The 23,658-nt window shown below is 35.7% G+C and overlaps 5 protein-coding genes across 13 annotated transcripts; 1 reads left to right on the top strand and 4 right to left on the bottom strand.

Moving 5' to 3' along the window:
• Positions 1 to 1,579: 1,579 nt before the first annotated feature.
• On the bottom strand, positions 1,580 to 3,079 carry LOC108969044 (lipase 3-like). Its single transcript, XM_018933531.1, has 3 exons — positions 2,856 to 3,079; positions 2,072 to 2,794; positions 1,580 to 2,002 (listed from the first exon to the last, which is right to left on the bottom strand). The coding sequence occupies exons 1-3, from the start codon at positions 2,967 to 2,969 to the stop codon at positions 1,616 to 1,618; spliced, it is 1,224 nt and encodes a 407-aa protein (XP_018789076.1). The 5' UTR covers positions 2,970 to 3,079; the 3' UTR covers positions 1,580 to 1,615.
• An 89-nt stretch (positions 3,080 to 3,168) lies between these two features.
• Positions 3,169 to 6,476, bottom strand: LOC108969043 (CCR4-NOT transcription complex subunit 10). Of its 2 annotated transcripts, none has more exons than XM_018933530.1 (8): positions 6,321 to 6,476; positions 6,110 to 6,260; positions 4,813 to 5,238; positions 4,630 to 4,739; positions 4,246 to 4,564; positions 4,078 to 4,178; positions 3,685 to 4,020; positions 3,169 to 3,617 (listed from the first exon to the last, which is right to left on the bottom strand). In XM_018933530.1, exons 1-8 carry the CDS (start codon positions 6,425 to 6,427, stop codon positions 3,308 to 3,310), a joined length of 1,860 nt encoding a protein of 619 aa, XP_018789075.1. In that variant the 5' UTR covers positions 6,428 to 6,476; the 3' UTR covers positions 3,169 to 3,307. The 2 variants fall into 2 exon arrangements, with proteins under 2 accessions (XP_018789075.1, XP_018789074.1); XM_018933529.1 differs by having other exon boundaries at positions 4,246 to 4,567.
• LOC108969048 lies at positions 5,475 to 6,116 on the top strand. Its single transcript, XM_018933541.1, has 2 exons — positions 5,475 to 5,770; positions 5,839 to 6,116. The coding sequence occupies exons 1-2, from the start codon at positions 5,605 to 5,607 to the stop codon at positions 6,045 to 6,047; spliced, it is 375 nt and encodes a 124-aa protein (XP_018789086.1). The 5' UTR covers positions 5,475 to 5,604; the 3' UTR covers positions 6,048 to 6,116.
• Positions 6,477 to 6,691: 215 nt separating the features above from the next.
• On the bottom strand, positions 6,692 to 9,370 carry LOC108969046 (sorting nexin-12). 7 transcript variants are annotated; one of them, XM_018933537.1, is made up of 5 exons: positions 9,276 to 9,370; positions 8,145 to 8,646; positions 7,683 to 7,778; positions 7,388 to 7,621; positions 6,692 to 7,344 (listed from the first exon to the last, which is right to left on the bottom strand). In XM_018933537.1, exons 2-4 carry the CDS (start codon positions 8,319 to 8,321, stop codon positions 7,391 to 7,393), a joined length of 504 nt encoding a protein of 167 aa, XP_018789082.1. In that variant the 5' UTR covers positions 8,322 to 8,646; positions 9,276 to 9,370; the 3' UTR covers positions 6,692 to 7,344; positions 7,388 to 7,390. The 7 variants fall into 7 exon arrangements, with proteins under 7 accessions (XP_018789082.1, XP_018789085.1, XP_018789078.1 ...); XM_018933540.1 differs by having other exon boundaries at positions 8,145 to 8,596; positions 9,276 to 9,368; XM_018933533.1 differs by having other exon boundaries at positions 8,145 to 8,666; positions 9,276 to 9,364.
• Positions 9,371 to 11,110: 1,740 nt separating this feature from the next.
• Positions 11,111 to 17,514, bottom strand: LOC108969049 (elongation of very long chain fatty acids protein AAEL008004). Of its 2 annotated transcripts, none has more exons than XM_018933542.1 (7): positions 17,434 to 17,514; positions 14,499 to 14,866; positions 14,354 to 14,434; positions 12,769 to 12,875; positions 12,634 to 12,689; positions 12,420 to 12,556; positions 11,111 to 12,336 (listed from the first exon to the last, which is right to left on the bottom strand). In XM_018933542.1, the coding sequence occupies exons 2-7, from the start codon at positions 14,760 to 14,762 to the stop codon at positions 12,139 to 12,141; spliced, it is 843 nt and encodes a 280-aa protein (XP_018789087.1). In that variant the 5' UTR covers positions 14,763 to 14,866; positions 17,434 to 17,514; the 3' UTR covers positions 11,111 to 12,138. The 2 variants fall into 2 exon arrangements, with proteins under 2 accessions (XP_018789087.1, XP_018789088.1); XM_018933543.1 differs by having other exon boundaries at positions 17,382 to 17,434.
• Between the last annotated feature and the right edge of the window lie 6,144 nt (positions 17,515 to 23,658).

The raw sequence follows: 23,658 nt of genomic DNA on the forward strand, positions 1-23,658 counted from the left end.
CTACAAGTCCTCTTGTCTGGAGCTCAAGCGATGTTTTCATCTATCTTGGAACCAGCAACAAAACCAACAACAATGTCAACAGGTGATACTTCGGACTGTGTAGGCAATAGATAAGTAAAGTCTTCTCACGGCGAACAAAGACCAAACTCTATAAGTCACTCATCATCAGGACGACCTGCTATATAATGCAGATGCATGCGTTATAAGTTCTCAAGAGAAAGGTTGTCCTTTGCGCATTGGCAACTGCGAATACCGCAATCGATGGAACGATGAGCTGTGCGAGATACACGACGACATTGACATAGTTCAGGGAATTAAAAGACTACGGCTACGCTGGCTAGGTCATGTCGTCCGAATGGATGAAAACACTTCAATTCTGAAAGTATCCGACGCAGTGCCCGCCGGGGGAAGCAGAGGAAGAGAAAGACGTGCAGTCCATTGCTATCTCGAATTGGCGCCAAATTGCCAAAAGAAGAAACGATTGACACGCTGTTGTAAGCTCGGCTGTTATCGCGCAAATAAAGAAAAAAGAAGAATCTCGCATATAAAACTCGTCCGAAAATGCCACTTTATGAATGGTTACAAAGGATGGTTGTTAATTTACTTGATACTAAATAATCCATAGTTTCTCAGCAATCTTAGACGCCAAATGATCCATCTCTGCAGGACATTCGTATCTTCCAGAAGCACGAGCCGACTACGTTTAAAACAATCACTACAACTACTCAAATATCATACTTTCTAAATTTGAGTGAGGTATATTGATCGCTTGTGATACGATTGTTATTTTTGCCTTGCCTTCTTTTAGTAGTTTACTTAGTTTATGGTGAAATTAAAATGCCTACGGTCTTGATAAAAAAATTAATTTACCACCCATTATTGAGAGAGAGCGGCAATAAGTGTTAATAATAGTTTATTCTGGCGGATTTAGTCCGTGGCTCGTTACGAGTATTGATTTAAAGATTCTCGACTATTGTAGAGCTTGAATTATTAACAGCATTGGAAATACACTCTTAGCTCTACCGTTCCCAGACAGTCCGTTCTAAGTAACCGAAACGGACCGTTTCAACTCGGCAGTATTCCTTAAAACCACCTCCCGGATATTTATTATGTACTTTTCAGAGCTATCCGATAATTATAGGGTCCTTCAACTTATAGACAACCTGCTAAAAACTAGTGGGCTGTAAACAACATATACCATATATTCGATGGTATTGCTGCAGCGGGTGGCAAGGTTCGGATTGGTTGTCAACGAAGGCGTGTAACGAGAGGACCAACCGATCAAACGAGAGTAGAGTCTACGTTACCGGAACCGACCCGGATTTTTCATCCGGCCAAGAACTGTCAACTCGGCAGAATTCTTCCTTTACAAAAACCACAACAACAGCGAGAGGCCCAGGAAACTTGCTGTTTCGACGGGGTTGGACCATTGAATGAGCGGCGTTAGATGTGTGGGGATCGCGGAGCATGCAAAAAGGTGATTAGATTCATATTCACCGTTCAAATACTTGGAAGATACATCTCTATATACATATACATATATCAAACTAGATTTGCTGCACCAAATGTTTAACTAAAATTTCATTTTCAGCTTGGTATTGTTTTATTTGTATCTTTACATTCTCTCATAAGCCTTAGCGGCGCCTACAACACGGTCGTTTATAACCTCACGCATTTGGTTGGCAACAATGAAGTCCATGTGATTCCAGCTTGGATCGGGTACGCGATAGTCCTCAACTAGATAAGGCATATTTGCCACCAATGTGTCGACATCGCGTGGACCGCACAGCGCATCGTTGGCGCTTGAGTATGAGTAAGTACGAGCAGTAATCTTATTCAGTTCATAGTCTGGAGGCGTATCTTGATTGTAAATCTCTTGGTTCTTCTTGATGCCATAATCGAATTGACGAAATTTATGTGACTTAGAGAGCTGAAGATAATGTATGCCCTGATTGCTGGACGCACCGCCCGGATGGGTTTCAATGAGCACTTGCAAGGAAGTCTGAAATGTCAAAATAAAAGATACTATTTAAGTTATAAAATTATTTGTTTCTATCATTTTTGCGCTTACCAGATTTGTGTTGCGGTAACCGTCGCCGGCATACCAAAGCACGACTTTCTTACACTGTGCGCCCAAATCGGGTTGATCCGAGCAGAGTGTGTCTGCAATGCGATTTACTATGGCGTTTTTAGGCAACAGCTCCATATCCTCGAGAAGGCGGTTCCACACCCCACCAGGTGTGCCGACCAACGCGCCGAGTTGGAAAGCGGCATGTCTGCCATGCTCAAAGAACGCACAAGGCGCCAATAGATGTGCCGTTTTAATCTTCGCATTGTACTCTTTTCTGGTAGACATGAGCGCCAAATATACCGTGGTGCCTTGCGAGTGGCCCGCATAATGTACGGCTTGCTCACCGGTAAAATCGCGTATATAATCAATCATAGCGGCAATATCAATGGTACCAATTTCATGCCAACTGAACTTCCAAAACTTCGGACTATTCAAAGTTATCTTCGTATTTGCGCGCGAGTAGATATTGCCACGGGCATTGCCCAACCACACGTCGAAGCCGGCATCGGCCAGCAGGTAGGCCAATGAGCTGTCCGGACCGCTACTCAACCAACAATCTGAGTTGCTGAATAAACCATGTTGCAAGAGAAAAGCCGGACGTTTCGCACGCTGATTATTCAGTTTGTGCGAGTAAGGTATGCGGAATAGTGTTAAGAGATAGCCATCATTGGTTTCTACGGTATGCGATTCGGCCGGATAGCCATGGGAACGAATGCGTTCTTCCTTAAAGCGAAACATGGATGTATTATTGAACAAGCGGATACTGAAAATTGTTTTTACTTACAGATGTGACAAATTGTTTAAGAATCAAACGCTCTTCATCGAATGTTAGCGCTACTGCCATGTTGGCCAAGGCCAGCAGCAGCACGGACGCCAACATCACTTTATTAAACTTCATTTTCAAATGTGCACCACAAACTAAACAATTTTCACATTGGACAGGTCCCTTTATAGGCACTAATGACTGTTAATGATTTTCCGGCCACCAGTGATAACTTATCTCTCAATGTTGATTAGACGATTTGGTAATTTAATAAGCTTTGATTTATGGTTTTCAAATACTTAACTACAAAATTTAACAATCGCAATCGGAAATATCAACTCTAAAAATTCTTTCAACTTTATTATGCTTTCAATGCACAATACCTTAAACATCTTTATTTGTTTATAGTAGATTGCCTAGTAAAGGCAAATTTACCAAATCTACCAAAAAAAAAAATTACTAGGTAACGCTTCTTATGCACATTTTCCCATTCTTATATCGAGATAGGTCTTCAGCGATAGCACTTTGGCCGCTACAATTGGATGTGTACAACTGCTCAAGATGTTCCTGCAAAGCTCGAAGTCACCCTGCAATGCCATGACCACAGCTAAATTATAACGCACGACATTCTGTGCGGCATCCAGTGACTTTACGCGCCAATCTTTCGTCTCAAAATCAAATGCATTCAGGTTTGTCACAAATGTTGGCTCGAAATGTGGACGCGCATCCTCCAATTTATCCAACATCAATAATGCTTCACCAGCATACATATGCGCTAACAGTCTAAAGGAAGGAAAATATGCATGTATTAAATAAACAATTTAAAAAAATATCAAAAATAAATGTTTACCTATGCGCATCGGAAAGTTTTTCAGCTTTCAACAGCTCCTGTGCCATTTTGAGTGCGCTTACATAGTCACCCAAACGAAGTGATACATAACTGTAAGCTGCATAAATGGCACAGAGCATATTATTGAGCGAGTTTTTAGATATCGGCCGAGATGGATTGCAAAAATTATTATCCTTAACATTGCGCCAATTTTCTTTCTCACGCTCTGTCGGCAATTCGTCGTCTTCAGTCATTTCAAATGCATTCTTATAGTATGTGGTGAGGGTGAGGGCATTACGTAGCGCCAAGACGGCAAAGTGCAAATTTGGACCAGATTCAAGTGCGTCTTTGTCCAGTCTGCACCGATATACAAATAATATATAAAAAATAATTTGTTCATGACGTAAAACTTACGAATACACCACATTGTTTGTGGGTTTTAAGAAGAACGTTTTACGACCACCAGTATCTACCACAGATGTGATCATTGGCTTGCTATCCTCCTCTAACATTTTCTGTAATTTGTTAAAATCGAACAATTTTCATTTTTATTTTATTATTATTTAATGTATATGCTCATACCATTTCGTGAGCCATAATGCAGGCTTCCGATATACGAAACCATAAACGCGGATTGCTGTGGTATGATTTCAACGGCACAAAGAAACAATTATAAGCTTCTTTCGGACGGCGCAAGTGCAGCATTGCAATACCCAAATTGTAGAGTATTTCACAAGTACGTGCTGTGCTCATTTGATATAAGGACACATTGCGCATATTGGCTGCTATACGCTTGTCAAAAGTTATAGCATCCTGAAAGAATTTCGCAGCAATAGCATAATGGCGTACACGCAAATGTATTACGCCCATATTGTTGGCAATGCACGTGTTAAGCATGTCGCTGCTGTAAAATAAAAGGGTGAAATTAATATTTAAATAAATGGAAGCACATGACATTAAAATTACAGTTCGCCAGTTGCACCAATCTCGTTGACCTTTTTCAGTTGTTTAGCCGCCATTTGAAAGTCCTTCATAATGTAATATTGATGAGCTTTTAGAGAAGAAAACTCCGCCGACTAAAAATTGTAAAGTAGAGAATGCACAAATCATTTATCAATACGATTACTTCACAATTGATTTTACACTTACACCGTCTTCTGCCACCACAATAGGTTTACGGTTCATAACACATGTCTGTATAGCCAAAAATTTATAAGCACGTTGAAAGTTCTCATGGTTTGCAGTTGCCGTTTCACAAGCCGATGCTTCTTCGCCTGCTAATGTATCTCGGTTCAAGTAGAGTGATGATTTATGTTCAGGCGATTGCAGCATTTCCAGAAATGCGGCCGCTTTGCGCAATTGATTAGTGACGAGCAGTAGACGTAGCATAAAAGTACACACCAATGCCGCCATGTGTTCTTCTAAATCTTCAACTTGGTCGACCAACGGCGTAAGTGTGTTGATTGCGGTTTCATACATATGCCGATGATAGTATATTACCGCCATGTTGAATCTAGCTATAGGACTGTATGAAAGCTTCGATGATATGGGACTAGATCTATCTATAGATCCAGTCTGAAAAAAACAGAATTTTACAAATATTAACATTTTTACAATTCTAATAGGTTCAAGTTAGTTGAAATTTATTACTATAATCCAAATAGTGTTTTGGTAAATTCGTTGTGCATAAATTGCAAATTACAATAATATTTTCATAGCTTAAGTTTTTTTTCATATACGCCTTCCAACTTTCCAATTTGACTGCTTTTTAAGTTTATTGAAATGTTTTCATTTGAATTTCACTTTGTTACGACATTCTATAACGGTAGAAATGTCACCGGAAGCGGCCATATTTTTCACTTTACTGTCAACTCATAACTCTCGATAAGCAAGCAAGCGTCATTTTGTTATTTGAAAAGCTACAAAAATATTTAGTAGAAAATGGATACTTTGATTACGAATGCCGATGATTCGGAACAATATCGCTATATATCCCATGTCGATTTTATACGTATTCTCCGTGATAAATACAGAGAAGGTACCAAGAGCACTTTTGAGAACATAAAGGCACAAGTGGAACAAAAATGTGAGAGAAAAAAACAACAAGGTAATAATGCAATACTAGCCATCTAAAAATTAATATGCTGCATTTATGCATTGAAACGATCCTTGCAGCGGAAAAGGCCACAACCTTACTTAGTCACTGCCGCCAGGCTTTAAGCCAATTGGATGAGCAACACGAGATAATTGGTAAAACTCTTAAAGAGCATACCGAATTGGGAAAAAAGCTGAATGAACAAATACGTCAACAGACAAATAGGCTAACCGATGAAGAAAACGCAATGCGTGAATTGCTTCAGGAACTAAGGCAACACAATCAATAAATTGTTTAGCTTGCGCAGTCATTTATATGAAAAAAATTTACAAGAATATAGAATTGACTCACATTTTCATTAATGCTTTTTAATAGCGTGACATGATCCTTACATCCAGACTTATAAAATTTCGCCACAGCGCGATTGTGTTCCAACTTGCTATTGGTCCCATTACACTTTTCCAACTCATCAAGCGTTTCAAGACACTGCTCATAGTTGCCACTAAAGAAAACAATAATGCAAGTTGTAACATAGACAACCAAAAAAAATACCCATATTTACTTATTAAATTCATCGTAAGCCTTTTCAATTAACTTGTATTGTTGTTCCACATCCGCACTATTTTCATATTTGCTGTCCGAATCCTCAGATGTAGTTGACTCCAACATTTTAAGCCTTAAGTAAATATAATTACTTTCATTGCACTAGACGCAACCCAACAAATGCTGATGAAACAGCTGATCTTTAACATCTCTGCGCGAAAAGAAAACAAAGAAACAGGGCTGCATTTTTACAAAACGTAATGTGTCATAACGTAAGCTATTGCAGTTAAGCAATTTAACGAGACTCTCCCCGAAAAAAATTATAGCAAAAAAGTTTCATTTATTTATTTGCTGAAATGTTTACAAAACTTTTGCTCGGAAACACGATAATTTTAACAGAGGCCATTTTTAATATATATTCAATCATTTGTATTCAATTCATTGAGCAGCATTAAAAATGCGCTGTAATTTAACATAAGATCATAGAATATTAATTTACAAATATATAACGTCAAAATGACAGTTTTCCAATTACAAGGTATATTTTACATTTATATTTGTAATAGTAATAAAGATATTTTGTTCGATTGATGGCTATTAACGAAAATATTCTTGTCCTAAATCCTACACTTAAATCTTCTTCGCCTTATTTCAACTTTATAAGCCTTTAGCAATATTTTTTTATTTTTTAAGTTTATATTAATAATAATTTGTCGGCACATTATTAAAGATAAAATAGTTGTGGAATTCGAAAATATATATATACTTGTATATCCATTTAGTAGAATTTATATAACGTACATTCCATACAATAAATATTTTTTTAATATTGTATAAACCCGAAATTTGAAAAAAATAAAAAATAAACCCTTCTGAGCTGTTAAATCCTTCAATGTATGTTCAATTTGTTTATATTCGCTTTTTATATGTTTCTCTTTTCATTCAGCTTGATTCCCCAGTATGTGTGCACTCGAGTAACAGTAACAACCACTTTTTCTTTCGGCACACATTCCCCACATGCGTTCATATCCTTATTATATCGCCTGCACACATTCCCCACATGCGTTCATATCCTTATTATATCGCCTCTTATGTATTGCGAATCTTTCCGGGCACATAATTCTTGTCGATTACATTCTCCTGCAAGAACATGTGTAAACAGCGCTCGTTTTGCGCCAAGGGATGGCCAGCAATTTTATTGATGAACGCTTCCAGGCCTTTTCGTCGCTCTTCAATGAAGTTTTCATCGAATATACCTTCGTCGCCGCGGAATGGCATTTGGCGTTTCCATGCTTTTCCGGGTAATGGCGGTACTACAATCTATTAATTAAAATATGCAAATTAAAATTTGAATGATGCGAATTATTAATAGTAATTATACCTTACTATCGCGTTCCAATTCATTTCTCAACCATTCAAAATCGCTATATCGTCGACGTACGCTAGATTCCTTTACTTTGAATACTGGTAAATTCGTCTGAAAGATAATAAAAATAAAAAAAAAACAATTTATGTAAATATGTAAGCAATTTATATACACATGCATATTTATAGCAGTGGTGATAACCACAAATCTTGCTTAATGCTGCCACAAACATTATGAGTAATGTTCATTGATAAATGAAATGCATGCGTAACGACCAAATTTTAATCTGTAGGAGTTTTCGACACAACTGATATGTTGCTTGAATATTGTTTTGCAAAATATTTAAACTTTAAATGAGAATGTGTACATCACTAAAATTGATGCTTATTAATGTTCCTTAATTATTTGTAATCATAACTGTTTCCGTTTGAAACAAAATTATCAGCATGCGCTCATTAAATTGCATAGGTCACTCACCCGCATTCGTACTTCGTAGTCCGTATAACGTTTCTTGCCCGCAGCCATAGTTGTCAATGGATTGACCACGTCGATTTCCAAAAAATTTGCTGGTACCGCATAAGCATCATCGAGAGTTTGCTTCTTGACGTTGAGACGACGTGTAGCATCAGCAGTACCATCGGATTCAACCATCATTTTTTTATTTGCAAACTAAGTATTATTAAGTTAAAATACTGGAGGGATTGTGAATATATAGATGTGTGTATGTATGCAGTTTGAAGTATGAAATATTCCCAGGAAAAATATCTTTTCGCACCAAATGGATAAATGTTTTTTATTTAATAGTATTTTACGGAATCACAGGTCTATTAGCGATATGACGAATTATTTTACGGTATTCGAGAATTTTCAATAATTTTGTCTTGCACTTTTCGTTGACACCGCTGTAATCCGCCCCTTCTTTGCATTAACTACAATAGCGATGGTAGTTAAAATTTTATCATCGATAATTTGTGATTAACTGGAAGAAAAAACTAAAAACTATTGACAAATATTTATCGATTAATTCGAATTATTATTTTTTTAATAGAATTCCGACTCTTAAACAATCTAATTATAAAATATTTATTTTAAAATATTAAGCGAAATAACTTCTAAAATGCCATAGCTTAAACTGTATAAATTTTGATTGAGTTTAACGTATGAAAAATTCACACCATGAATATTTTATGAACACACTATTTTATGATACACATATGTAACGCACAACTGATTTATGTGAATAAATTCCGTAATAATTAGTCATAAAAGATTCAAATTAGGAATTTTTCTAGTACGATATACCACACTAAGTTGTTGGTTCGTAATTTTTTTTAAATGTTACTTTAATTTGCATTGATCAAACATCCTTTGAAAGAGCTATTTCAATATCTTGCGATATTCCGATCTATTTTATTAACAACACTTTGAATATTCTTTCGATTCGAAAAAATTTTACGATTAAATTGAAAAACAAACATCGATATTTGTAATCGATTTTGGCTTACATCTTCACGAAACACATACTTTGTTTGCGGCTCCAATTTTATAAACACACAATTTATTACCACCACAATTTAAAAATGACGGTGTACAAAAAAATTTACCTACTTCATTTAATGATTTTGTGAAATTGATACACTCCTTCTGCAACAGTTATTGTGGTACCCATTTAATTGTATTAATTTTTCTGTTGTGACATTTTGCCCTTTCTTTGCTTCGTTGTCATTTTTCAGTGATGCCATATTCCACTGAATAATTCCCAGCTTATCGATAATGGTTTCGATAAATACACTTGGTAAAAGTTTCTTTGAATTACAAAACAAGTCATTAGTATTTTCGTAAACAGTAATTATAAGCAAACTCATAATTTCTATTAATTTTTAAAGGGTCACCTAGAGTGAAAAAAAAATGTTTTATTTTATTTCTTAATAAATAAAAAAACAGCCGTTATAAATGCAGCCGTTTAGTTCAATCAGATTAATCAGAAGCCGTTGGAGAAGAGGGGCAGTGAGCTTCTTCACGGAGGGGTCAAAGTTTGGATGGAAGGTTGGTGGAGGGTTTATTGTCAGGAGAGCTCTATCAACTGCAGCTTCAGACTTTCTGACTATTGCAGTATATTTCAAGCCGACCTTGCAGTCAAAGGCACCCTAGAACCGCTATCGATGGAGAGGGAGCGAGTCGGTGCTCCCGTACCCTCTTGTGTTCTAATACTAGATAGGTCGGCTTCGCAAAAGCTTGGCCAGCGCTTGGATACGCAAGCACCGGCCATCGCAAAACCCTTTTGCCCTCAGTAAAGCTGGCCTGTCCTTAGTTGTGGGGCTTTTAACAGGCCATTGCCCTGTTGGAGTCAATTCTGTAAGGTGGATAATCTTTGCAAACGCCATCTGCAGAAGCTATATGGAAGAAGATGAAGTGGAAACAACTCAACGCTTTCTTTTTGACTGCCTTTGACAGTGGAAATTAAACGCCTGTGCATATTTGTATTGGCTACCAAGCGTTTTGCTAATTCATAAGTGCGAACAGAGGTTTTCTACTTTTCTATGGCTTTACAAGGGTCTACATACAGGGTTTGTCTGGAAAGTAATAGGACTGATTTGCTTCTACCACGACTGTACTTCGGAGCGTGCGCGCACTGTCTAAATTCGGTGGAAGGCGTTCTTAGCTAACTAACCAGCGTCTAGTCAATTGTCTCCGAGCAGGACAAACATTTTCGCGCAACGTGTTTCTGTGAGAGTTGTAAGCTGAGAATGAAGCGTTCGTTAAAGCGTATCTCTGCGATTAAATTCTGTGTGAAACTCGGTAAATCTGCGACAGAGACGAAGTGTCAAACGGGCCCGACAAGACATCGCAGCCGATTGGACCGGACTCACACGGCTTTTCTTGTGAACAGCTACCTAACCAAGGCCGGCATCCCAACACTTCTTCAGCCGCCCGGACTTTTTTGGTTTCCCTGCCTGAAAAGGCCGATGAAAGGCAGCACTACATCGACACAGATTGAGCCTATTTTGAAAGTTTCTAAAGAATTGTAACGATTGGTTCAATACATTTTTTTAAATCGGCTCAGTACTATTGCTTTCCTCAACATTCGAGCAAGCTTTAATCAGCCATCTATCCTAACCAATTTTTTAAATGCCGCCTTTTGGTGAATTTCTAAGAAGGGTTTAAAAAAAATTTCGAAATCAGACTTGTTATATTTCTATTAAAAAATCATAACGGAAGTAAGCAACATTCTAAAAACAGGAAAAGGAAGCAGATCTCAGATTGCAAAGAACTGCAAAGTAAGGATTAGACTACACAAGGTGCATCGATTGGTTGCCAACTTATGACGCAGATGAGTTGAAAAAAGCTGAGAAAAACTTTTAAATTCTCATTTTGGTTATACGAAGTAAAATAAAACGCCGTTGACAATATCCATGTCTAAAAACATTTATTCGTTTTGGGTTACCAGGTATATACAAACATAGTAAAAACTCCGAGCGATGCACAAACACAACGTACCGTTATAGCTATATGTATATACATATGCTAATATAATTTTGTACATATACATATGTAAGTATTTATGTATATCATGATATGTGAAAGATTCCAAAAAGAATTCAATTTCATTCAAAGGTTAATATTATACAATTTTAAAACAATTTTTAATCGTTGTACAAGGCTGAGGTTACAAGAGATGCCAACATGCATATTTATAGGCAGGAATTAAGGTATGCACCACTCCATAAACATTATGTAAGAAGTATGTGTGTCTGTGTGTGTGTGAGTCGTTGAGGGTATATAAAAATTAAGCAATGATTGCATATTTTAATCTTATTTAAACTAAAGCAAAATATTTGGTTCGATTGCACTTTCAAAATTGTACGATAACAAATATCGAATTATGGACTCGGCGTGAGACGAATGTCCTCGTAGCAAAAGCGCAGCGATCGTTATATAACTTAAATATATATTTTTCTGTTTATGAAATTCCTTATGCAAATGCAAGAAGTAATTGCCACTACAATTTACACTTATGATTACAATCACTAAACTAATTGTTAACTAAATATACATATGTATCATATATAGTATATACCATATAATTATATGTATGTATGTATATGGAGGCGTACAAGTACTATCTACAAAACTACAAGTCTACTGTACAATCGTACATTAACTACCCTTCAAAAGTTTCCTTATAAATTTCAGCTCCACTCACAATATTTATGTACAATATATAACAAAATCAAAAACGACGATTAAGCAACTCGAACTCGAACAGTCGAATTGCTTTTTCTGAGGCAAGACACTTTCGCCGCATTTTGGGGAACTCAAATCCAGCAGCAACTGTCGCATGACCAACTTGATGGTTTTGAGTTATGTACCTAAGTGTTCCGTGTTCAGTGTCTAAAGTCAGCACATAGAAAAGTGCACAAAGTATTGAGAAATAAATATATAGAACAGCAAAGTGATTGAAAAGAACAGTTCAATCCCGTTTAACAGCGGCGTCCGCCTTGGCCTTTAGGGCAGCTTCCTTGTTGTAGTTCTTGATGTAGAAGGAGCTGAACATGTAGGTGAACAGGCCGGCGTTGAAGGTGAGCAGAGCAGCAATTGGCTTTGGGAAATTACAGCTGGGTTGGAATTGAATTTGTAGGGTGTGCACGAAAATGATCAGGAACTGAATCTGCAAGAAGACACACACAATGACTTGAGCTGCATACGAGAGATACACCGCAAAATAGACTAGAAAACGGAAGTTCAACTTACAATTTGCAGAATGGTAATGTATTTCTTCCACCACAAGTACTTCTGTACCTTGGGACCCATGGCAGAGAGCAAGTAATAGGCATACATGATGATGTGTATGAAAGAGTTAATGAAGCCGAGCAGTGTGCCATGGCCGCCTATGAAAAAAAGAAGGAAAAAAAAACAACATCAAAAATAAAAAATAAAGAAAGCGTTAAGTTTAAAATAAACCGACCGGCGAAATATTTAACTCCCACGAAAGCGCAAACAGGCATCAGGGTGTGATGGTACCTGAGGTGTGAAAAAAAAATTTATTATTTTTTAATTCCACACAGCTGCTATGTAAATATGTATGTTTGGCGTTACTTACAAGTGCAGGAAGGAGATTTGCCGCTGCTTTTTGCGCAAGACGAAGAACACGGTGTCGAGCAGCTCGGTGAGTTTGGCAATGTAGTACAACCAAACAGCGCGCGCCATCTGCGAAAGATATAGAAACATATATGCATTCCTATGTACTTATATATTTTCACTATACTGTATGTATATATAAATATAATCCGAACATATATATATATATATAAAATTCCAAGTACCCTGTCAAGCTGACAAGCTCAGTAGTATGATCGTGGTCTATAACATTTTTCATTAATTTTTAATTTTTCAAAATATTCATTTTCGCTTCCACTGCATATTTAGAATATCCATATTCATAGACTCTTTTTAGAAACTTTTACATTTGACGAAATATTACGTAAACTACAATACCATCTGATCAAATTTGACCCAGACGGAGAAAAACTTATATCTTCAACCAAATCTTTATTATCGGCTTCAAAATAGTTTACTGAGCCAATGAACGTTCATGCATTCGAATATTGAATCTAATTTTCCAAGCATTCCAATGCTGAATTAAATTTTTGCTGGGATGAACTTCAGTGCCGTTTGGAGTATCATTACCAATATCTTTGAATCTCATGAATGTAGGTTCCTCAGCTACTTTGTCAAGCTTCGTTTTTGCGACCTCTCGATCGAGTGCCAGTAAGAATTTCGTTTACTTCCGGTCTACCGTTTTACACATGCAGTTTTGCCACCAGCTTATTCCATCGTGTTTTATTTTCCTAACCATGATTCTGTTCAGACCGGCGTATGGACAAGCATGGGTTTTCACAATGTTGATCACGTTTTCGGAATCTCACTGTCTCATTGTCTTCGATGGCTTTGTACCCTGCCACTGAGTAGAAGTGAAGTCGTTTGCTTCTGGCAACAGCTTCCACTACTGCCCAGCTTCTCAAGACACTTCTGGCTGATATTCGATACGAGGTTACCGCATTGGCTGTCTATGTAGTTACCTACTGGTGCATTAGAGGCTAGCTACGCGGCTTGCACAATAGCAGAGAGCTCTGCCTGGAGTGGTCCGACCAAGAAGTCTATAGGTGGTAGGCTTAGCACTAGTTCTTAAAGCTCTCAATATGCACAATGTAGCGTGCCGCTGAACCCTTTCCATTGTCTTCCGTTAGGTGAGTTTCCGTAAACCTTTTCACCATACTACTGCACAGTCCAACAGAATTGGTCTTACAAACTTCAGACAAACCGTTCGCGTTTCTTGTCGATTCGGTTTGCGTGCGCGGTTCGTATTGATCAGTCCGAGTCATATTTGATCAGATGCCTTATGATATTAACTGGATGAATAATTCAGTCGCTTTCCGAAATTAATTAGTTAATTAATTAATTAGACTTAGTAGTGTCAAATTAACTACTTCTGAACTTGAATCGAAGTGCCCTATTAACATATCCATGAAAAAAAAAAACTACAGATATATGCGCATGAAACCTGTTTTGGTCACGTAGGAACTGATGTTACGACCTACTCCAAAACATCTGCTTTTCTTAAGCACTATAACGCAACAATAACAGCTCGGAATTATGACATTTTCTTGCTTTCATGCATCACCTACCCTCATGGAAATCGGATCTGTCGAATAGGTGACCGGTTGGCAGCGGAAATTGTAGTGTCCACCCCAGCCGGCTTTGTAACCCTGCAAAACAAAACGGTTTGTGTGAGTATTTTTGAGCTTTATCARTTTCTTTCCGCATACTTACCTCATAGAATAGCACCCAACTGAASAGCACCTGCACGGCATTGTACACCAACAGCGTGTTTTTCAACTCGAATGGCTTGCGATCRCGCATGTAACGTGGCCCCGCATACAAACAGAAATACAAGTAACCGACCAAAATCATAAAGAGCGGACCGGGCGCATTCGACAGGAACCAGCTCTTTGTACGCATGTCCTCATGTTCCACCAGAAAGTTGACCATACGATCAACAATCGTATTCGTATCATTCATTCGAACAGCTGACATTTTCCAAACTGTATGGATATTACAGTTAATTACGGTTTAAATAGGTTTAGTTTAGTTTTGTATTAAGTGAGAGACTTCCGGAAATTCACACACAACGGAAATAACTGAAAGTATACAGAGAAATGTATTCACAGTTAATTAGCGTCAATGTCGTTTATTTGGTGTGAAAAGAACGCACAAAAGGTAAAAATGYTTAAATCAATATTTGATTGTGAAATAGTTTTTTCTTCACTGTTGACGCACTTAAAAGTTCATTAGTTAATAGGCTTAATTAAATATGCAAATATATTTTATGTACCGTGTATTTGTTGTTGGTTTTTCTTTTACTTGTTTCTATGAATCTACTATTTAACTGTTATGTCCAAGAATGACCTTGGCTTTAGGTTAAATATTTGATGTATTAACTAATAMAAGTAAATACACTTCTTAGATATCGATATTGATTAGCAAATATTTCACTAAACATCGAGGCGAGTATTTTTTATGAAATACGTTTAAGCTTGTAATTAAATATTTTTGTACACATTTATATCATCTTATCTCATTCATTTTTATGTGATTTACTCAGAAATCATAACTTTTAAGAAGGTTCTTTATACTGTTAAAATATGTAAATATTTTATTAGTTAGTTGCTGACGTTAGGAACTTCGTGATTGCTTTGGAAAATCCACTCTCTTTAGGGGAACCCACATTGTAAATAATTTATTCGCTAAAGCTTGCATTGCATTAAACGAGTAATTAATCAAAAGTCACTAAAATCGATGTGGTTGTTGCTATTTTCTGGTATAGGTACCTACATTCTAATTTCCAAGTGCCAGATGAAGAGTTGTTTATTTCCCATTCGTATTATAAAGGCCTTTAGAATGGTGATGGTTTGACTTTTACACCCCTTGACTAGAACACAAAAATTCCTAAGTAAAATAATTTTTAACTCCTGGCCGTTATCTCAATGTTTAGTCAGTAGCGATCTGTCGGTTAAGTTCTAGTTAAAAATTTTTTTTTTTTTAACGAAAGAAGAAGTCTTGATTAAGCTATCCAGAACTTAACTGACAGATGACTGCTAGTGGCCAGAAGTTAAAGGCGGTCATGTCGTCAGAATGGATGAAAACACCCTAGCAGTACCCGGCGGGGGAAGTAGAGAAAGAGCAAGACCTCCAAACCGTTGGAAAGATGAAGGGGAGTAGGACCTGGCTACACTTGGAATCTCCAATTGGTGACAAACATTGAAAAGGAAGAACGACTGGCGTGCTGTTGGAAACTCGGATATAACCGCTGTGAAGCAGTATCTACGGCAATAAAGAGAAGAGTCTATATTTATAAAATTATTTATTTGAAGAAGAGATCTATAATTTTTTTTTAACCAAGTGTTGTAGTCTGGCAAGCATCATAGGGTCTACACACATAATTTCACATGAAGATTTTCTATAAAGTTAATATTTCTGAACTCACTTTAAAGCTTCTTGAGAGCTGAGACACATTTATTTAAGGTATTATAAGGGTTTCACGAACGAAAAAAAAAAACCAAGATAAAAAGTATATTGTTTTTTTTTTAATTGTAGAACATCTCTATGACGTTCCCTTAAATTCTGAAGTTGATCTGGGAAATAGTTTTGGAGGTACAGCCTTGATAAGTTGCACGTTTGGGAGCAGCTGTAAAGTCACTTAAAAATTTAATCGCGTTTTTTCGAAACAATGCTTTTAAAGTCGGTTGTTCAGATTTCCTGCAAACTACTCAACTCATCTTAATGAAATTTTATAATTTTTTATAACTTAAAAGGATTTGTTTATTCAATTACAATTATTAAAAGAATTGAAAAATAAATTTTCATACAAAATTTTAATTTTTTTGTAAAAATGTCTGCATAAAATACAATTCTCAATTCTTTTCCTGTAAGACGTTCTTTTACCACCGCGGTGGCACCTTTTTCCCGAGACTCTGCCGGAAATGGTATCGTAATGGCCGATGTTTGGGTATTTTTCTTTGAACTTTTATGAAAATCATTGTAAAATATGTATCTTTTGAATAGCAAAAAGCTTAAATCAAATGTTTCTTTATTTAAATATATAAAAAAAATTATATCAAAAATACAAAAATTTTTGTTAAGGGAACACATGTAACAACTTAATTTCGAAATAATTTTCGTTTTATTTAATATGCAGTTGTCATTAATTTTTTTTTTTTATTTCATTTTTTCAAAACGTATTGAATGAAACGCGTTAAAAAACAAGATATGCAAGATCTTCAATTTTGCAGCAGTTTTAGAGAATTGTAGTTAAAAGTTCCAAAAAACTAACAATTTGAAGTTAAATAGCACAATCACATATCCTTTAAATTGAGAACGGTTTTTATATTCTCAAAACATAGATTTATTTTGGCTTGAACATTTAATTTGTTTCTATAATATATAATTTGTTTCTATAAAATATTTTTCCACAATTTTATTTTATAAAAATTCTTCTATAAAATTGTTTCTTTTAAGTTTTTTTTTTTTTTGCACTCGTATATATTTTTTTTTTATAAATGACACGGTTTTGTATATACATATCACAGACTTCGCAGTATATATTCGAAAATTCGAAACTATTATTTTATTAAAATTCAAAAGTGATGTAATAACCAATTCATATTCATTTTAGATATTATGTATTCAGGTAAATTAAGCCAATCACCAGAATCGAACAGCAAGCTAAGGCAAGAACCTTCCGCGTTACATAATCCGCACTTCTTAAAACTCGCGAGCAGACTGAGCGCGCACAGCGAAAAACAGTCGCACAATATTAACTATTTTAGTCTATTTCCAATATTTTTTATCACCCAAATTTACGTATTGCTCAAAAAACACTAAACAAAAATCAAAAAAATCAACAACAGAAAAACTACTAATATGCTCCGAAGAAGATCAAAAACAGGCTGAGACCATCCGGTCGGTCACAAGCGCCGCATATGCAAATACGCACCGCCAAAAAGTCAACTCGTCGCGTACGCAAATTAAACAGGCAAACAGCACTGACCCACACACAGATACACACATTTATGAATATGGAAAACAAAAGCGATACAAGCGACTGAAGAACATACATGAAAAAACATTAAAAATCAAAGGCATTAATGACAACAACAAATAAAGGTGATACTTCTCGATATGTCGAAACCATAAACTGGGACAATGTCACATAAATGTAAGCAAAACTTTAAGCAGCTAAAGAGTAAGATCTTAAAAATATATCATGTATATCCGCATGCGCACATATGGACACACATATATTTGACTGCAGACCACACTGTAGAAAAAAAAATAAGAAGATGGCAAAATCATGCGAAATCATAACCTCAAACTCACGCACTCTCTGACCGATATACAAATGTTAGTTAAGCGTGAAATTAAAAATTAAGCAAATGGTTTAAGTGCAACCTTAACGATAATCGAGAACTGCATGCACGAGTTTGGTTTTGAGTTTGGCAGTTTTTCAGTTTTTTATCTCTCGAAAATAAATTTAAAAATAAAATGTGAAGTCTGGCAAAATTGCAAATCGAAATAAATTTGGTTAGCTTTTCGCTTGCGGTCCATTCGTCACCCCAACAGTTAACAATAATAATAACAACAATGCATAAATAGTTACTAGCCAGCAACAAAGCAGCGGCGGCGACGCCGGCTCGTTGTAAAAAGTGCGAATTTGCGCTTTTTTGCGAATTTCAGCACAACTAAATGAGCCCAGCAGCTTGTAATAGCCGTGGCGCGAGGGCAAAAAACGCAATTCATCAGCGCACACGTGTAAACGCCTGAACTGCTACAACACCACTCATGTATATATGGTACAAATGCGGCTCTTTCGTTTCTTTTTTCGGTGATTTATGCTGCTGCTGCACAAAAGAATCGTCTGCTGGCAGCCGCAATCAGGCAAGCGCCGCAGCTTAGGGCACCAACAACAACAGCAAGCAAAAACGAGTGTCAATAAGACATTTACGCTATTGCGTATGTGTGTGTGTGTATTATATAACTGTTTATATATACATATATGTGTGTGTGTATTGTATGGGAATGCGCAATCATTATGATCGATGTCAAGTGTCCAAGTGCCGTTTCTTTTCCGCTCCTTCAACAGCTGTGTTGGCGTATATGAAGCTCAGCAACATATAGAAAAATATATCTACATATATATGATTATATTCTTGTATGGTCTTTTATAATTTTAATAATAAAACTTGTTGGCAAATACAAATTGCTAACTTTATTTGAAATAAAATGTTACAGCTATTAAGCAAAAAAAAAAGTTGCAAAATGTTTTCTTTAGCAACAAACCCAGGATTCTTTAATATGCGGCCATGAGAGTTGCATGAACATCATACGATTTCTGAAATTTAAAACTTGAACAGTGATCGAGAGGGGGATCCTATAAAGAATACATATATACACATGATGACCATCTGTCTATACGTCTGTCCATCCGTATGTAGTATACGCGAAATAGTCCCTTTCTTTGAAAATTTGCACACGTTCTTTTCTTACCAAGAAGCTCCTCGTTTATCTCTTCTCCTTAGCAGGTTCACGTCTTCAAACTGTTGATAAGGTGAAATACTTAGGACTTATCCTTGATAGAAAGCTTTCATGGACGCCAAATATTGAGGAGATAGTAAGAAAAGCATGGGTTACCTTATATTTCTGTAGAAGACAGTTTGTTACTCTCAACAAAAGTAGTGTTTGGCTCTACGAAACAGTAATCAACGACTAGAGAGATATGGATGGGGAGAAATCGCTGAAGAAGAGGAACAGTGAGGTTTTTCACAGTTGTTTCGAAGATAGGAGAGAAGGATAGAATGGTAGTTTTGTAGAAGGAGCTTTTCATCAATCATAGGCTACCGGACCACTGAAGTGGAAGTAAGGACAGCCGTAATGATACGTAGTACAGCCTTCTTCGGGGAGATGAACTTTCAGTCCAACACAAGGGCGGTAATATCTATATGTATGTGACCTGGTCTACTAAAAGGGGGCTTAGGTGTCAGAAAATCAATTTTCACTTTTTAGTTGATTCGGATGGAAGATGAGATGCTTTTTTTTAACAGCTGTTTCCCAGAAAACTAGTTTTCGCACGTTAGCTCGCTTTTCGTATACCAGGTCACATATATATATTTTATTTACATCGGCTTCAAGAGGCCTTCCAGGACGTGATCTTCAAGATCGAAATTGCCGAAGCAAATTTTACAAAACTTTTTTGGCATTAGCGTTCTATGAAATCATCTTCTTCATACACATTTCGTAATTTTCGCCCTGTTGGAACTGCTGCTTTACCCTTTCGGTAGTAAAACAGTAAAATATGCTGAAAATGCTGTTTAAATCTTCAATCTTCAAAAATGCACTAAGCGAAAATTATTCCAAAAATGTAAGAAACGGTTTGGTTGTTGTTATAGCGGAGGAAAACAACAAGTAATTTCGGGAAATGGTGAGTTGACAGTCTTTGGCTGGATAAAAAATCAGGTCCATTCCATTTACTTAGATCTGACACCGTCATGGGAACGGGATGAATGGTTTTTACAAACAAGCCTTACTATATCTGCTGTTCAAATATACACGTAATGGTAAAGCGGTTAAGTGTGAAGTGGAAAAATTACTTAGTGAACGACCTAAGAGAAACGAGCTAAAAAATAAAATGATTATATGTTGGTTATTCTCCGGAAGAAGGTCCACATTTGAAACGACCGATAGCATATACCGATCCAAACTGACCAATTTAAGTTCTTGTTAAGAATCTTTTGTATTTGTGAAAAATGTTATAGCTTCGGTGCAACAGATCTTTTTTTTTTAAATGTTGATAACAAATTACCCGAAAATTTTATATAAAAACAGCTACCAGATGTAATACATTTATGCCAACGATTTTTCAAGTCCACGAAACACTTTTCGTAAAGACTTTTTGATTTGTCTCTTCAGTTTGCAGAACAAGAAAAAATCATACGTAGATAAATCTGGTGAACACGGTGTTTGTTCTATGGTATTCATGGCGTTTTTGGCTTTAAATTTGGTCACAATCGCACTATCTTTGAAAAAAATTCATCTTCATCGGAACAAGTCGAGCAAGAACTTTTTTCATACCCAAAATATCCACCAAAATAATTCGAGCGGACACGTGGGCGATGTCGAGCTCTCTTGCCATTTCTTTTGCGCTTGCCTGAGGATTTTCAAGCACCATATTTTTCACTGTTTTAATATTTTCATATTTATATAGTCAATATGAAAACTGAATAAATAAATCTACAGATGAGACATTTCAAATCCGGATATATAAGTCTACAAATGTTGTTATATAAAATTGCATAATATTATTCGCCATTATTTTGATTCTACTTGCAAAGCCAAAAGCTTTTTATTTCTTAATTAATCTTTATATATTAGTAGGAGATGTATACGGCAAGCAGAAAAATGGGTGTGTAAATCAAGTTTCATTATTTCGCGGGCAATGACAGTGTGTTCATTTGTCTCATGGCATACAACGACCAAAAATAATAAAAATATTATTATATAATAATATTGCATAATAAAAGTGGCTTTTTGTGGTGGTCTGTTAGAACTGCCGCCATACTGGTTTATATACAAGCTTGTTTACTTTTGCGAGTTTATTGATAAAAATATTTGTTGTTGTTTTTTAACAACTGCAGTTCATTCTACGGGCTATTTTTCAACCTTTTTGGATAACCTTAGAATCGCTAATGAAAGTGGAGAGGAGAAGCTTTCGTAATTTTTTTTTTTTTTTTGATAATAAATTTCTAATGCTCTCTTTGTACAAATATAACAGCAAGTTCCTGCTATATATCCGTATGTCTGTATATTTCTAGTGTTTCAGCGGTAAATAATAGGAAATTAAATGCAGTACATCTTATCCTCAAATCTTTATGCAAATTAATATATCATAGAATTATCGTTTTAATTAAGTAATTGCAAATTACACCGTTGCAAGTACTAATATTATATGCATAATTGCTGGAATTATCAAACAACTATAATTATATAGGTTTATGATGAAACGCAAGTAAACATGTATAAACATATGTAAATATGTACATGTGTATATTAAATTTTATATAAACAAAAATCAGCATTTAAATAAAAATGAGCATATATAGTAAACGTTAGAAAAGTTCGCGCGTGCGCCAAAGAAAAACCAGATATGTTAAATACGAAAGAAGCAGCGCAAGATCCTTTATTATTCTACAATGAAGAAGTAAAGAAATTCTTCTAAAAAGCGTTAGCAACAACAGCGGTAAAAACCATCAATAGAAGTAAGTGGCATACACCGAAGTATAAGTTGAATTTATGACACTTTAGTCGAAATATGTAAATTATTTTTTCATTTTGTTTTAATTCTTTTATTTAGCTTAACAAATGTTTGTATCGGCTGATCCACGCCTTGGGAGTGGCATTAATTTCTTTGTTGTAGTTGTAGTTAGTTTAATGACATCTTCGCTTTCGGCAAATGACAAAAGTGTGTGATGCCAAGCGCTGCGCATGGGCAACTTTGTTTACTCAGCTCTTTTGAATTGTTTGGGATTTTCTTATTTAGTTGTTGAAGAATCTACAAAACGATTTTGTCAACCACCAATTGGTTGGGGTATTTGATATATTTTTAGAAAAATTTCCAGCAATTCGATAACTATTCGGGTCAAATGCAACGAAATTGCGTTACGTAATGAAATTTCGTCACGCTCGTAGAATGCAGCAGGTTTTGTTTTAGTTTGTTTTCATTATACGTTATTATATTACAATGCTATAAAACATAAAAAGAACTTAGAGTGTTGCCACCTGTTTGGGAATTTTGAGGATTTTTGGGGAATGTAAAATGTCTTTTTTTAGTTTGTTTTCATTATACGTTATTATATTAGAATGCTATAAAATATAAAAAGAACTTAGAGTGTTGCCACCTGTTTGGGAATTTTGAGTATTTTCGGGGAAGGCAAAGTGTTTTGTTTTAGCTTATTTTTATTATATTACAATATCCGAATGCTATAAAACATAAAAAAAAAATTTGAATGTTGCCACAAGTTTAGAAATTTTGAGTATTTTCGGGGAATGTAAAATGCCTTTTTTAGTATGTTTTCATTATACGTTATTATATAAGAATGCTATAAAACATAAAAAGAACTTAGAGTGTTGCCACCTGTTTGGGAATTTTGAGTATTTTCGGGGAAAAAAATGCTTTGCAATGAGAACATCAAAGAATGGTTAAGATGTTTAAAAGAGTTAATTTTTTTTTGTAGGGTTGCCATATTAAACAAAACATTTTTTTAATATTTTTACTTATATAAATTTTATATAATTTGTGCCAAAACAAATAAAATCCAATTGATGGATTATTGATATGCGCATATTGAGCCCATGACTATGCCTATCGTTTAATTAACATAACTATGCATGTGTGGAAGTGTGTGTGTGTTCTTATTGTTATTCAAARGGCATTCTCTATACTTGTTCAGGTTAATTTGTAATAATGTTTTTTTTTTATATCTTACTTTCAGTAAGAAACTCGGGTTTAATCATGTTTTTAAAGCACGTTTCGTTGTATCTCTAAATCTACGTATGACTACTTTCAGTCAGCACAAAGATTTATTGAAGATTTTAGTTTTGCAAATTATTCGCAACATTGACAAATTAATAAAAGCGGGATAAACGCAAACTTTTTATCCGTTAGTTTGCTTCCTTGCTAATACACATATATGGCATTTACGAGCATACCCTGCAAGAAAATTCCACGCTGACTACCTGGGCTTACTGGGATCTTACTATTAAATACATCATATAACATTTATGTATCGGGTGATTTTTTTGAGGTTAGGATTTTCATGCATTAGTATTTGACAGATCACGTGGGATATCAGACATGGTGTCAAAGAGAAAGATGCTCAGT

This window comes from Bactrocera latifrons, unplaced genomic scaffold, assembly GCF_001853355.1.
Source record: "Bactrocera latifrons isolate USDA-ARS-PBARC rearing strain unplaced genomic scaffold, ASM185335v1 scaffold_239, whole genome shotgun sequence".
NCBI lineage: Eukaryota > Metazoa > Arthropoda > Insecta > Diptera > Tephritidae > Bactrocera > Bactrocera latifrons.

Excerpts from the sequence above, each read along its gene's own strand:
- LOC108969044 (XM_018933531.1), bottom strand. The coding sequence starts at position 2,969 with ATGAAGTTTAATAAAGTGATGTTGGCGTCCGTGCTGCTGCTGGCCTTG. Across the intron at positions 2,795-2,855 it reads TTAAACAATTTGTCACATCT|GAAGAACGCATTCGTTCCCA; the intron begins GTAAGTAAAAAC and ends TTTCGCTTTAAG. Across the intron at positions 2,003-2,071 it reads GTTACCGCAACACAAATCTG|ACTTCCTTGCAAGTGCTCAT; the intron begins GTAAGCGCAAAA and ends TTGACATTTCAG.
- LOC108969048 (XM_018933541.1), top strand. The coding sequence starts at position 5,605 with ATGGATACTTTGATTACGAATGCCGATGATTCGGAACAATATCGCTAT. Across the intron at positions 5,771-5,838 it reads TGAGAGAAAAAAACAACAAG|CGGAAAAGGCCACAACCTTA; the intron begins GTAATAATGCAA and ends CGATCCTTGCAG.
- LOC108969043 (XM_018933529.1), bottom strand. The coding sequence starts at position 6,427 with ATGTTGGAGTCAACTACATCTGAGGATTCGGACAGCAAATATGAAAAT. Across the intron at positions 4,740-4,812 it reads TTGTGGTGGCAGAAGACGGT|TCGGCGGAGTTTTCTTCTCT; the intron begins GTAAGTGTAAAA and ends TACAATTTTTAG. Across the intron at positions 4,021-4,077 it reads ACAAACAATGTGGTGTATTC|ACTGGACAAAGACGCACTTG; the intron begins GTAAGTTTTACG and ends ATATCGGTGCAG.
- LOC108969046 (XM_018933537.1), bottom strand. The coding sequence starts at position 8,321 with ATGATGGTTGAATCCGATGGTACTGCTGATGCTACACGTCGTCTCAAC. Across the intron at positions 7,779-8,144 it reads ACTACGAAGTACGAATGCGG|ACGAATTTACCAGTATTCAA; the intron begins GTGAGTGACCTA and ends ATTATCTTTCAG. Across the intron at positions 7,622-7,682 it reads AATTGGAACGCGATAGTAAG|ATTGTAGTACCGCCATTACC; the intron begins GTATAATTACTA and ends TTTAATTAATAG.